At 42.7% G+C, this 15,000-nt stretch overlaps 3 protein-coding genes and 1 long non-coding RNA gene across 4 annotated transcripts in view; 3 read left to right on the plus strand and 1 right to left on the minus strand.

Annotated features, from left to right (window-relative positions):
- Positions 1-459: 459 nt before the first annotated feature.
- LOC125283922 (ras-related protein Rab-15-like) lies at positions 460-10,268 on the plus strand. The gene is made up of 7 exons (XM_048227484.1): positions 460-587; positions 6,482-6,542; positions 6,687-6,747; positions 8,433-8,510; positions 8,682-8,771; positions 9,051-9,116; positions 9,491-10,268. Exons 1-7 carry the CDS (start codon positions 464-466, stop codon positions 9,647-9,649), a joined length of 639 nt encoding a protein of 212 aa, XP_048083441.1. The 5' UTR covers positions 460-463; the 3' UTR covers positions 9,650-10,268.
- An 812-nt stretch (positions 10,269-11,080) lies between these two features.
- On the plus strand, positions 11,081-12,369 carry gpx2 (glutathione peroxidase 2). The gene is made up of 2 exons (XM_048227503.1): positions 11,081-11,518; positions 11,797-12,369. The coding sequence occupies exons 1-2, from the start codon at positions 11,297-11,299 to the stop codon at positions 12,148-12,150; spliced, it is 576 nt and encodes a 191-aa protein (XP_048083460.1). The 5' UTR covers positions 11,081-11,296; the 3' UTR covers positions 12,151-12,369.
- A 57-nt stretch (positions 12,370-12,426) lies between these two features.
- On the minus strand, positions 12,427-13,532 carry LOC125283930. The gene is made up of 3 exons (XR_007191819.1): positions 13,466-13,532; positions 12,862-12,985; positions 12,427-12,514 (listed from the first exon to the last, which is right to left on the minus strand). It is a non-coding gene; the product is annotated as an uncharacterized LOC125283930 (long non-coding RNA).
- A 138-nt stretch (positions 13,533-13,670) lies between these two features.
- sipa1l1 (signal-induced proliferation-associated 1 like 1) overlaps positions 13,671-15,000 on the plus strand; it is a 70,249-nt gene continuing 68,919 nt past the window's right edge. Inside the window, 1 exon segment of the mRNA XM_048228275.1 lies at positions 13,671-13,943. The gene's annotated coding sequence lies outside the window, so the exon portion shown is untranslated.

Raw genomic sequence — 15,000 nt, forward strand, 5'->3', positions numbered from 1 at the left:
TGGATGCAGGTTTGACAGTTTATCAGACCGGTGCACTGGTTGACTTGATCTGAATTACAATGTTGAAAATATAGAAATTGAACACGTATTTGTATCCATTTGTCTTTTTTTTAAACTATTTTAAAGTGTTCCTGAACCTACACAAAGTGTGTATATTTTGTATACATATTTTTTCACGTGTTTAAATGCTAGGGGATGAAACTAATCGCTGTCACATGAATGCAAGGCTATTGATTTGTTACGGTCCGACACGGTGCCCCTTGCCAGAGCCCCTCTACTTCCCTGTCCGTCCGTGTCCGTACCTCTACCCAGCCTAAACAGCGAGACGCCCCATTAGAGGTTTGAGCTCTATTCGAAGAGGAAGTAAACTCATGACCGGATTGATGATGTCCATGTTCTCGTCGAAGGACTATGGGTCGCGCTAGTGTCACTGTCAGGTGAACATCCTGGTAACTTTCTCAGCATGGCGAAGGAATACGATGTTCTGCTTCGACTAATGTTGCTTGGAGACTCCGGAGTCGGAAAAACCTGTTTGCTTTGGAGGTTCACGGATGACGACTTTCACCCCTCTCACATCTCTACTATTGGTGAGTTTATTTTTGGTTGAATATTAAACAACCATCGTTGCATTGGAAAAGTTGCATGTTAAAAGGATCCAAGTGGCACATTTACGCAAGAAAGTCGTTGTAAAACACTACGTTTACGCGATGACTTTCAATCAACAATAGCATAACTACTGGATGAAATGTCATTAATTGTTAACACAGTATGTTTACTTATTCGTACTTTTGTATAACTTATACGTACAGTGTCACATACAACACTTTCCACTGTCACACATATAGGACAGTTGTTTGGATGTGTGCTGTCATAGAATAAGATAGTCAATGACGTGCAACTAATGGACCGTCTCAGTCCAGTTTGTAGGTTTCAGGACTAAACTCTGGATGTAAAACTAGCCCCATAATAACCCACAAAGAAAACACCAATTAACAAAACTGGCAGATATTTTATTACTTCTAATGAAGACCCTTGGATAACCCTCACAAGGATGTAAGGCACAAAAATGGCTATGCTTCCGTCTCTGGTGTGGTGCTTTTAGTTAATTTGAGTGAAAGTGATGAAGGAATTTGTCATCTGGATGGATTACATGGCTTTAGGGAAGCCTGTGCAACAGAGGAAGCCTGTGCAACAGAGGTTTAAAAGAGCAGGAAATGAGACAAGAATAAGGAGACACAACATCTCAGTTCACCCTTTGGTCATAGACATGGACGGCATTCTTGTCCCACAGAGACAGGAACAGATCAGGGCCAGATCAGGTCTTTGTAAGGGCTAGATCATGGCTGGCCTCCTTTCATGTTCCCCTGCTAACCGTCCGCACATTTGCACTGGTCACATCTATTCAATTACAAGGTCACCCTCACACTAACAGTGCTCTGTGCCTGTTTTGAAACTCCTAGTAATGACTGAGGTCACCGAAAAGAAACCCTGTGCTCCTCAGCTGGTCATAGCTATTCTGCCTTCATTCAGGGAAGGCAGTGGCATGCAGCCGCACCAGCAGTTTGAGTAAAGGCCTGCACTGGTATTACATGTGTAGCATGGTTTGCCAGATGCCCCTGATCTCTGTAAAAATCCCCATGGGAGCAAGAGAATACTGACCAGCTGGGCTTCAGAGAGCAGCGGACTCTGGTTCTGGTCTGGTCCTTATCTGGCTCAGGTCCATTCATCACTGGACATGGTGGGTGGGGTTGTCACCAGCAGGGATGTAGTGGTAAGATAAGAGGTGGGTAAACTATGAACTCTGTGATCACGGTAAGGTGGACGGCGCCATGCGGTATCTGATTTTTCAAAAAGGCATTCAGAACATGTTTGATGATTGTGGAGGTTATTGTCCAATGTTTATAACAATACAATAGGTATTAAATGGTTCCTAGAGTATTGATGATTGTAAGACAGATTTACAGATTGTAAATGTGGATAATACAGTGTGATTTTAAAATGTTAAAACTTGCAATTGGTGAATAAACTGTTTTGATAGGTGGATAAACTCTAAAAAGAGGTGGATAAACTCTATTTCTGAAATTTCAGAGGTGGGTAAACTGTGTTTACTTGCGTTTAGCCTCCACTACATCCCTGATCACCAGGGTTTTTCCGGGTCAGTGCCGCCACGCCATACCAGCGTTCATGCCAGGGGTCAGTTGGGTTTGGCGCCAGCTATAATCCCCAGTGGCTGATTCAGCTTCACTGCCAGTGCCAGCCAGCCCACGGGGACCTGCCAACACACAAGAGAGAGTGGCAGTGTGGGCAACACAGGAGAGAACGAGGCTCAATGGTGGTTGGGTGACAGAGAGAGAAGCTTGGTGAATGTGCAAATCAAGGCTTTGAACCAAAAACGAAAACCAGAAACTTTCCATTTTTTATGTTCCGGTTAATACTGTTATTTTCTCGTTCTTTGACAAGATTTCTGTGCAATATGACATGGTTAGGTTGACTTCCTGTCGTTCACTCATCGGAGGAAATGTACTGTATGGAGAAGCTTGCCGCCAGCTGTACAGGCAGAATTTTTTGTCATTTCCCTCTGGGCCCTGACAAGGTTTTGGCCATTTGTTTATAAGTTTAATATTCACAATGGCAGCTACACACCATTGTGGTTTTGTATTGTCTGATGACATAAGAGAGACAAAAATGCACTGATTAGGCTTTGACCAGGTTTGGCCAATTGATGTTCACAATGGCAGCTATGTAGCCCACCATATTTCAGTTATTTGCACAGATTTAGCTATGCGAGTTGCATAGGCTTTTGGATGGATGTAAGAACTACAATGGTGCTTCTGTAATGCTTTGAGATTTTGTATTGTTTGATAAGAAACAAATGCACTGATTGGGCCCTGACCAGGTTTGGTCAATTAAAGTTCTCTATGACCGCTATGGAACCAGCCCTATTTGTCATTTGCACCAATTGAGCTATGTAAAAAGTATAATGGATATGTGTTCAGTTGATTGCCAATAAACAACATGGCAGACATTTTCCTTAATTCATGTATAACACTGAATGTCAGTATGTCAGAATTACAGTTATGCCGCTTACATAATGTAGCCTATAGTGCTTTTTTAATGTTTGATGACAGGATAGGGACGTATGTAGACTAACAATATAATTTTACAGTCCTAATGATCTGCCTACTTGGATACTGCATACTGATTTGTATGTCCCGCAGCTGACACGGAACGTTATTAACCGGTTCGGGAACTTTATTTTTTTGTTCTAACCATTTCAGGAACGTCAAGCCGGGTGTACTTTTCAGACTCCGGTTGGTAGTCACCCTATTTCTGCTACTTTATAGCACACATGTAGCTTCCACTTCTCCTTTTCGGCGCAAGTTATGACTATTAACTGGTCTTCTATTCTCTAGCTGGGTCGCGGTTGCAGCACGTTTCAAGCAGTGCCTGAGAGTGGATATGGCAGAGGCACTGTGGCTGCTGTAACCTGTTAACATGGGTGGCAAAATGAAAAATGCAGACGCAACGCAGGCAATGTGTTCAAGCCTTAAGTCATATGAGAGTATGGACATTATCCAATGTGCAATTTTCCTTTCTAATCACACAAAGTATTGTTTAATGCTGTTAATGGTTTGTAAATACTAGTGTAAAGCATAAAGTAAGTACCTTGAAAGTTATTGTGCCAATGGTGTTTATCACAGATGAGAACAAAGACCTGACACTATTATTCATAATAATTATTTCATAATTTATTATATAAGGGCCTTTCATTTGGATAACAGATAGAGAGATCTATTTAAACACAATGTCCCACTTTGATCAGAACTTTTCAATATGCTAAATATTAGAGTGCATTTTTACATTGTGTTTGTTAAAAATGAATATCGGCTGATTTATTGTTTATCGGTTTTTGAAATCCTCAAATGTCGTAATCGGTATTGGTCTTTAAAATTCCATATCGGTCGGGCTTTAGCCAACACTGGAAGGATGAATGTGAAAACAAAGCTGATGGATGTGTCAACTCTGCTGGTGCTGATGGACGTGTCAACTCTGCCGGTGCTGATGGATGTCATGGTGTGCATGTGCACTTCTTTTAGTGCAAGCACAAACAATGAAATATAAACAAACATGTTTATGCTAATATGAAAAGCACATTTTGAATATTTATCATAAAATGAAATAAAAGATCTAGTAATTTTCTCAAATTATTATTTACACCTGTCGCTATAGCTGTCTGTTATCTATAGTTTACTGCAATATATTGATTGATAGACTCTTTAATATCTCTGTGATTGTTCCATGCTGCATTTTTATTTTGGTTCGTATATTTAGTTGTGCCATAAACGGTGAGTATTTCCTTAAGTGGAACCAGAGGCTGAGAGAGGAAGCCTCTGGAGAAGACTGTGCTACCAGGCTCTTCCTGTTGGAAAATCAGCCCTGACGACTAAACCTGCCGCTCTTTGATTATTCGCATTTAGTTGCATGACTCATAGGAAACAAAAACACAGGCAGGCAGGCAGGCAGGCCTGGATAAAATGGGATGTCTTTCCGGTCTGGGTTCTGTTTTGCAGTCTTTCTAGCTCCTGCCACACTTACTTCGTGCTTTCTCTTGAGTCTTGCTTGGCAGCGGGCCTGGGGCCAGTGTTCATAGTCTGTGTAAATAAATAGAATGGAATTCAGCTCTAAAGACATTTCATATGTCACAGATAACATGGCTGCAGCCAGAGGCTTGGTTATTCATTATTGATGACTGGCCAGGGTGTGCTACACACCACTAATGAGCGGAAAGAAGGAGCCATATTGAGACCTGCGTGGCGGCCCATACTACTGGGTGCTTGGTAATCTCCATATGCATCTTGGGAAAAGGAGCTCACATGCATTGTGTGTTTGTGTGTGTGTCTGTGTCTGTGTGTGTGTGTGTGTCTGTGTGTGTCTGTCTGTCTGCAGCAGACATATTTATATTTGGTATTGTCCCCAAAGTACTTCCTGTTTCCTGGTACATAAAGCGGGTACATACCATGAATTGCTAAGAGGTGCAGTGAGATGTGCGGCACAAGCCAGATTTCACCCTTCAGTGATCAGCAGAATAGTACAAAAAGGACACAATCATTTATTCATTTGGTGCTCTTGCAGCCAAGCACACCATGACACCGCCACATACCGTATGTGATGTCTTTGATGCCTCAACACTCCACATCACGTATGCAATGTCTTTGCTGCCACAACTGGTGTTTCCACAGTCAACACAGTGAAAGAGTGTTAAGTTTACTTTGTTAATGTGATTGCTTTGGAGTGATCACAAACAAGGTTTTGAGATTGATTTACAAGGTTAATGCACACTGCGTCCATGTAATACTAGAACAAATGACAAGGCCCTTCAAACAGCAGTCATTTATTTTAAGCCCCTGGTCTCTGGCAGTGCATGTGATGGATGCTTTATCTCTGGTTTGTAAAATGGTCCTGTTAAAATATTGACAGAGGCAGGAGGAGATCTTAGACTATGGACCCTTTCAACAAGGTAAACACAAACAATGCTTGAACATTCTATTTGGGCCCCAATCTACTTCCTCTGCATTAAGATAACAGATGGAATGTTAAAAAGGAAGTCTTGTGGGGCCAACTATGATGCTGATAATGGAACTCTCCTGAAAGGGTCCATATGAACAGAATGTTCAGTAGCTGGAAGAGATAACAGCAAGCAGTAAGCAGTGGGAACAGACACACACTTTAGCGCTGGTTACCCACTCAAGTATTTTTCTAATTACATTTAACATTGTTGGAGAATCCCCAAAGTGGCTGAATTTACTAATACATTTGTGTTTCAGAGGATTATTAAAATAAGATAACCCCATTCACAAAGCCTTTCTGTGCACACTACTCTGGGAGGCATGGTTTCCATGGAAACACACATATAAGAAAAGCAAGGCAGGCAAATTTCCCGTCTCTGGTGTACCTGCTCTACTGACTGTGTGTGTGTGTGTTTAGACAGTGTGTATGTACTGTCATGTTGTGTGTGTGTATGCTAACATAGTGTGTCCACTTTATGTCTATGTGTGTGCTTACTTGGTGTATGCGCTTACACTGTGTGTGTGTGTGTGTGTGTGTGTGTGTGTTTACATAGTGTGTGCACTTTAAGTGTGTGTGTGTGCTTGCTTACTTGGTGTATGCACTAACACTGTGTGTGTGTGTGCTTGCTTGCTTACTTGGTGTATACACTTACACTGTGTGTGTGTGTGTTTGAGTGTGTGTGTGCGTGCGCTTGCTTACACGGTGTAAATGTGTGCCTACAGGAGATTGAGAACAAACCACTGATGTTGCTAAATTCTGATGTCCATAGAATTGCACAAAGAATGTAGGGCACTGCTTCTCCGCTGTGCGCCACAGAGCCGAGCAGAAAAAAGATTTCACCAGTGATGCAGTTCCCCATTGTGTGTTCCCATCATCTGCTGTTCACATACACACTTGAATTCCTGTCTTACAGGAATTGATTTCAAGATGAAAACACTAGAAATCGAGGGCGTCAGAGTAAGAGTGCAGATATGGTGAGTTTGGAAATTACCCTGCCTGTATCTTTTGCTGCCTTTTAGTTCTCTGTGTTTCCAGATCATGTTGAGGAGATGTGGAGAATAGCTGTTAGTTTTATTTGAAATTTTCTTCCCACTTTTTGTTTGTCTGCCATGTTGTAGGGATACAGCAGGCCAGGAGAGGTACCAGACTGTCACCAAGCAGTATTACAGGCGAGCACAGGTGAGAAACACACCAACATTAAACAGTACTACAGGTGAGAACTAAACCAACATTAAACAGTACTATAGATGAGAACTAAACCACCACCAAATAGGGAGATGAGAACTAAACCCGCACCAAAAAGTACTACAGGTGAGAACTAAACCACCACCAAACAGTACTGCAGACGAGAACTAAACCACCACCAAACAGTGAGATTAGTGAGGTGAGAACCAAAATGAGACGTAGGGAGAAAAGGATGCAAAAAGCAAATCCAAATGGCAGCACACATGAGCTTATCCAACATTATATGAGAGTTAAGCCCCTTTCAGACATGCATTGGACTCTAGACATGACCCGGATGTCACACGGGTGGGCTGATTATGTGAGCACAAAATCACCTGGGTCTGACACTACTAGCCCCCTAGTATGAAGCCTGGAGTTCATTCGGACCCGTGAGCATATGTCTGAACACAAAAGGACAAAACTGGGCACTAAATTCACATCTAGTGAGGGAGCGTGATGACGAGCTGTGTGAAGCTGATGGTGTCCCCTTGGCTTAACTGTAGTTTATACGGTTGTGACTTCATCATAACCAAGTTCACGGACTGGCGCTAATTTGCCAAGATGGGAAGTTCCCATGAACAACCATTGTACTGTTCTCTCTGTGTGTTATGCACATCCACTATGTGAACACAGTTAAAAAGCAAGCCAAACCAGCTAAGATAACAATCATTGCATCACCATTTAACTCAATGAGCAGATTGTCGCGATAGCCTTTATGTACCGTAGACAGGGTTTTGGCTTCCATTTGGATGAGAACAACAGTTTAGGTGCTTTGTTAAAAAGAACTGGCGGTCTTAAAAGGTCCCCAGGATCTCACTGTGAGAGCATCTTGGGGCAGGTGGGACAGATAGAAAGATGCTGCCCTACATGTTTTCAAACCTTCTTTTCTCTTCAGCGATCTGGTCTGGCCACATTAGCATTATGAATCATCATTATTGAACCTACGGTATGCTCACAAAAAATCTCACATTTCTGCACATTTTATTATATCTTTTCATGGGACAGCACTGAAGAAATGACACTCTGATAATGTAAAGTAGTGAGTGTACAGCTTGTATAATAGTTAAATTTGTTGTCCCCTCAAAATAACTCAACACACAGCCGTTAATGTCTAAATCCCTGGCAGCAAAAGTGAGTACACCCCTAAGTGAAAATGTCCAAATTGTGCCCAAAGTGTCAACATTTTGTGTGGCCACCATTATTTTCCAGCACTGCCTTAACCTTCTTGGGCATGGAGTTCATTAGAGCTTCACAGGTTGCCACTGGAATCTTCTTCCACTACTCCATGATGACATCACGGAGCTGGTGGATGTTAGAGACCTTGCGCTCCTCCACCTTCCGTTTGAAGGGTGTACTCACTTTTGTGAGATACTGTATATTGTACTCCATACTCCGACAATGGCTCCTCGTCTTCCTTAACTCACACTGTAGTATTTACTGCAGTTATGAACCCACCTGTCCCACCTTTGCAATGTTCGTGCGCGAGGGTCATGTTTGAACACTCAATGCCGCGTTTGACTCTTTCATCAACGCGGCATGCGGGGGGTGTTGTGCGTCTCCCAACAATTGTGACCGCGATTCAATAACGCCCGTCTAAGCATAGCACCTCCTTAATCGTGGTGCTGTGTCTCCGTTATTAGGGGATCCTCCTGGTGTACGATGTCACAAATGAACACTCCTTTCAAGACATTGTCAAATGGGCCAGTGATGTCGATGAGGTAAACAACCTAAAAAGTATATGACTATACAATGTACATACTCACTTTTCTTTATTACAAATACACACACACACATTATTCAAATACACACACACACACACACACACACACACACACACACACACACACACACACACACACACACTCATATATCCTGTGTGTGTTTGTCAGTGTGCACCTGAGCGGGTGAAGTGGATTCTGGTGGGGAATAAGTGTGATGAGGAGGAGAGGAGAAGAGTCACTACTGAACAAGGGAATAAGGTAGAGTGTGTCCGTACTTCAGTGTCTCACACAGTGCTGTGTTGCCTAGGAGACTCACTATTTAGCGTATTATACTATACTCAGTGAATCTGTAATTTGATTTAAGTGGCACGCTGAGGTGCAGCAAGTTTATTTCTAAAGCACATTTCATACACAGAGGCAATTTAATTTGCTTAACATAAATAAAAGCAAACAGATTTAAGAGAGCGTACACAAGTAGCGATACCTGTCTGATGTGAAAAATGTTATTTTAATGAGATGGATTGATTTATTTTACAGTTAGCAAAAACATACGGAATGTATTTCTTTGAGACGAGTGCCTTCAGCAACTACAACATCAATGAGGTAGGTTCACTTTTCAACTGATTGCTGGATTTCTCATCAGATTTTTATGCTTGCCTTGTCGTTAATCTCTATGTAAAGATGGGATCGAAGTTATCAAATGTCGAAAGCGGTGTCGTGTCGGTGCTGATGAGTTTGGCGCCTAATGAATGAATGAATGAATGAATGAATGAATGAATGAATGAACTTTATTTGTCACTATACCAGCAGTACAATAAAAATATATATGAGACTGGGACTGTGCACAATAAATAGAATAAAATAGAATAAAATACATAAATTAGATTAAGAATCACCGTCAGGGCAAAGTGCCTGAGTTCATTTGTCTGTGACGTGACTGACGTGGTGCTGTGCTGTGCTTTCTCTCCCAATCCCAGTGCTTCACGCGGCTCACGGAACTGGTACTACATGCCAACAGGAAGGAACTGGACGGTCTGTCGCTGTCCATTAGTGATGACCTCAGCTCTGCTGGCCAGCGGTCGGTGGAAGTCAGCCAGAAGGTGGAGGAGAGCGCTGAGAGGACCTGCTCATGTTAGACAGGAAGTAGCATCCTCTGCCACCTGACGTACTGTACACCTCTGTAAGGTCACTCAGTTTGGGAGAATCGATGTTATCAGTTCAGTGTGGGAGACTGATTCCTAAAGAGTCCGGTCAGCTCCACAATGACCAGTTATTCAGCGTAGTCAGGGAATACGCTGCATGAACTGTTTACTTTTATAAAAACATGCCAGACGGCCTGTCCACAATAAAAGGGCCACAGCCTGCTGTCCCTGTTGTTGCGCAGGTTCAACAGTAGGGGGCAGTAGCCTGCATTTTCATAATGCCTGCAGTTGGTGAATGTGTTCCTTTAAGTAATACGCCTGTTTAGGACAGTTTGAAAAGACAGGCCAGATGTGACGTCCCTGTGTTTGTGTCACCTGTCGGAAACATCTGCCCTGAGTGTGTGACACAGACTACTGATCTCTCGTGGACACACCTATTTATGAATGTATTTCCTCCTGCATTACGTTGTGTTTTTACTTGTGTACTAATACTGTCTGTCATGTGCTGCCTGCTGTGTCTGTTACAGGACACTCTGATGTCCAGTGGTCACTCATTATTAAGTATATGTTGTCTTTGTTTACAATGGAAATAAAAAACACGTTTTCAATAATATATCAATTTCAAGTAATTCTGATTATGCACTGCCTGTAAACCATATGCCATCACTCACAGGAGATCTGAATTCAGTAAGGCAGGTTTGCTTAAACTTTGTTCAGATGTGGCTACCATCATTCATTGTTTTTGGAAGTGTTTGGAAACGTAACACTAATGTCTGAGAAACAAACATCAGCCTGCTGTAAAGGCTTCTCCATTGTAGACAAAACCATGTCTCCATTACGTGCCGTTTACCAGTGATCATGGTGGCGAGTGGGGAGACATGGACGTTTTATCCCCATATATAATACCGGTGCTATGGGAGTAAGCCAATCTCACAGCGGGATTAAAAAGACGGGTCATTTATTTTTTATCACACGACCACAGAGGAAGGTAATGAGTGAATGAATGATTCATGCCTCGGAAACCGATCCTCTTCCTAAAATTACCCCAACGCATCAAGCCCTGTGCAGCGCAGCGTCTTATCTACTTCCTGGTGTCTCTGCCCCGGCCCCGCCAGGAATGGGGCGAGAAGTTGAAGAGCATTATAAAATAATGATAAACACGCCTAAAGAGAACCCCATGGAAGTACATATGTGGACGTAAATAATTTAGTACCACTCGGTCCTCTGTCTCTGGGTTCACATGTTCAACATCAGTCAAGTCAAGTGATGCTCTACCGGCATACTCTACTCTTTAGCTGCTTGATTCCAGGTTCTCTGAACAAACCTATCTCTGCTGTGCGAATGCATGTTGATCCCTCCAGTGCTTTTCCAATGCAGAGCAAATGAAGCTCGTTCTAAACACTTATATGTGGCTAGTCTCTCTGACCCACATCAGAATAAGTTTAAAGGGCTCGGTGTGACACAGTCCACTTTCTTACTCCACTGGGGTATCTGGTGTCCGGCGGGTATCAGCTAACTGTTCTGCCTCACCTGACACCCGACAAAGGCACCTTTATAAGTCAGGTCATGTGACCAGTGGACTCTACAGGACTGTGTCCAGATCTTCGCCGGTTTGCAGTTAAGCGTACCCGGTCCTGCAACATGACGTACATCGCCAAGACGTTCTATGACCTGCGCGCCACCACCTTGGAAGGGGACTCGGTGGACTTCAACGTCTACCGAGGAAGGGTGGTGCTCATCGCGAATGTAGCCTCACTCTGAGGGACCACCACCCGGGACTTCACCGAGCTCAACCAGCTGCAGAGCAGGTACCCTCATCGGCTGGTGGTCCTTGGGTTCCCCTGCAACCAGTTTGGTTACCAGGTCAGTCTGTCTATTTGGTCTATCTGTGAGGACGCAACTACATTTCTATAGCCAATAACACCTTAAGAAACTACTTAAATATGACCTACTATGGAAAACTCTGGGGAAAAAAGACTGAAAATAATTTTATTGTGTTATTCCTATATCTTAAATATTAATTTAGAGTCACCAGTCAAATGTAAAATTCAGGTTTCTATCTAATTTGATTAAAAAACTGCAAGTGGATGTGCAGCAATAGGAGCCAGCTGTGATACGCTGCATGCCTTTGGGGTCCACAGGAGAACTGTTCCAACAGTGAGATCATGAACGCGCTGAAACACGTGCGACCAGGAAATGGCTTCGAGCCCGTCTTCACCATGTTTGAGAAGTGTGACGTGAACGGAGCGAACACACACCCAGTCTTTGCCTATTTAAAGGACAAGCTGCCGTACCCTGACGACGACCGGGTCTCTCTTATCCAGGACCCCAAGTTCCTGGTGTGGAGTCCGATCAGCCGGAGTGATATCTCCTGGAACTTTGAGAAGTTTCTGATCGGGCCGGAGGGAGAACCATTCAAAAGATACAGCAAAAAATTCCCGACCATTGACATCGAGCCCGGCATACAGAGGCTGCTAAGACTGACCAAGAACTAGGAAAAGTGTTCAACTGTGTTCATGTGACTACTCTGGATCTCTGGAAACACGTCATAACCCTGTGGAGGCCTCTGTCTTTCTTGGAGTTTATTAATGAAGGTGATATCCTAAATTAAATGTGGGTATAACCTGAAGTCTTATAAACTTGAATAAATATGGAAATGCCTTTTGTGGGTTTATGTAACAAAATGATTTAATAAAACTTAAAATACAAAAATAAAAAAATCCAGATGTGATGTGTGAAGCTGTGTGTGTGTGAATGTATTTTACTCAGCCTTTTTAGCCAGGTGAACACACTGCAAGTTCCCCAAACCTCCATCAGGTGGCGTTACTGGTAAATTTTTGGTCCCTATTTCATCTTCATCTGCAGAGCATGACAGATATCACAAAGGTCAGGTTAATAAACCATTATGGCTGTAAGTAAACCATTACTTTAAACAGATTAACATACCTTTGATTATCAATGGTCCATTTCATTATAAATTCATATTATTCTAAGGCCAACAAACTAGAATAAACAACCTGTGATGTAACTAATCTGTGCAACAGTGCTGTTAACAGTTAACTGAACAGGCCTACCGCTGTCCTTAAATTAGCTTGTTGCTTCAGCCTGACTTCACTCTTCACCGATCTTCAGCTTTAGTTTGATATAAGACTATAAGACACACACACACACACATGCACACTCAACTCTCAATCACCCTGCCTCACCAAATCGAATCATTCTGCATGAAAGCCTCTTGGTTACATGCCACTGGGTGAGAGTGGAGGTCCCAATCATCTCTTCCCCATCTGCGCGCCTGAATCTCCGCTCCTGTAGTTTTTAGGAATGGCACTGGGGAGAGAGAGAGAGAGAGAGAGCGAGAGTTATTCAAACACACACATGCCACAAGTCATGGCCTTTAATCTACTTTTAGTTTTACTTAATCTTTCCTTGACTTTCCCTTATCTGATCCAGCCTTCTGTCTCCCTGGCAAACCCTAAATCCAGATTTCTTCACATCAAACATTTTTTTTATCACTGTGGAGCTTTTACATTGCCAGGCCTAGGTCTACTTTGTTTTTCAGAGATTGAAACTATAACATAGCCTACTGTCTTGATATCAGTAAATGAGAAAATGGATAAAAAACGTTTGATGATGATGATGATGATATCAAAATAGGCCTAGGCCTACATTAAGCAAACTGTTCTTCCCCCCATCTCTCCCTTTGATCTATAGCAAACAACAATATTAAGGTGCTATTTTTCATTTAGCAAATATAATTTCAGATCCAGTATGTTGTAGCCAATCCAAATAGTCAGAAAAACACTAAACTTATATGCTAGCGTTCAAACATTTGATTTCCCTCCTATGCTTCGCCTTTGTAACAACCAAGTAACGGGAGCATATTGTAACCGTAGACAGTAACATGTGAAACACCCATAGAAACACCACTGGATTTGTGGTTCCCACGGCAACGTTTATTCACGCGCCTACCAGTGTGCACCTTTCTCGCGAGATTCCAGTAGGGGGAGGATACGGAGGATTGAAGTGATCTCATCGTTTCAGCAACTGCATAGCGCAGCGAACCAAAGCCGTAACTTTGTATGAAACTTCTAAGTTGTATCTCAGAGGAAGATAACTGGATAAACGCAACTTTGCTGAGACGGCAAACAGCTCTTTGGAAGCTGAATAATTGGGCTCCGACCGCTCGCAATTTTACTGCCACAGATTCATCCACAGAAAGGAAAGAGGAGAAAATGCTGCTTAGTATTTTGATCATGACGTCCAGCGGTTGAGGAGGGAAAGAAAGGTGAGTCGAGAGTACGCGTATGCGATTCAAAAATCCCAGAACGCGGCTTGATGCTTATGCTACTTCCATATTGGAATATGATCCGCCTGATTATTGTTCATTCATTCCACCAATATGCGATGTATTTGGTTGGTCAACCCTTTGTGTTGGTGATTAGTAGCTTACAATGCGCAATCAGGGGGTAGCCTATGTTCCAAAAAATCGCAGGCATTAGACAGGATACGGAAAGGTTGGATCAAATGAAGGGCGGAGGGTAGGCTTCATTCAAAAATATTTCTGTTTTATACACCTGTCACTTGCAGATTTCTACTCATTGAAAGCTTATCGACAGCTTACTATTTCATGTCTTGTGAAATTAACGTGGTCACCTGTCTTATGCAGGTGGCACATTTGTGTCTAATCGCACAATACAGATACATTATACGCTATAATCCTGTAGTAGTTAGGGTGGGCGTTATATATTTGGGTAAGGTGTAAACTTGTAGGCTATTATTTACATGGCAGTGTAGCAGATGGATGCAGAACGTAGGCATATGGACGCGGGGCTATTAATTCAAAACAAATGTATGCAAATGCACAGACCTGTACGAGCGCCCAAGGACATGGACAATCTTAGAGGCACTGTAAAAGTGATCGAGTTTTTCATGCCTTGACGAGGGGCGCTCTTGTTACGTAACGACTCACAGATGTACATTAAGTGTCCGCGGACATTATTTAGAGGTGGTGCTGTGCAGGCGGCGCATAAAACAAGTCAGGTGAGTCCACTGCATGGCGAGCCGTTCAAACTTGGAAGGCATATTTTCCCAACAGGATTTGAACTATGCTGCTGTTGGATTTGTGAATTGCTGACAAGACAGTTGGTTTGATTCATTGAAATCGCCACCAGGGAATCTGTGAAAAGGTTGTGAGGGCAGTCACCTGCGAAGGAATGTACCTATTAACCAGTCACAGTATGTGGACAGTATGTCATTATTTTTCACTCTCTTACCCATTTCCTTACACCTGCACATGAATGAAACACAGACTTTGGTGGCAGAGAAAGCACCACTTGTCCTTT

The sequence above is a fragment of the Alosa alosa genome, chromosome 19 (assembly GCF_017589495.1).
Source record: "Alosa alosa isolate M-15738 ecotype Scorff River chromosome 19, AALO_Geno_1.1, whole genome shotgun sequence".
In the NCBI taxonomy this organism is placed as follows: Eukaryota; Metazoa; Chordata; class Actinopteri; order Clupeiformes; family Clupeidae; genus Alosa; species Alosa alosa.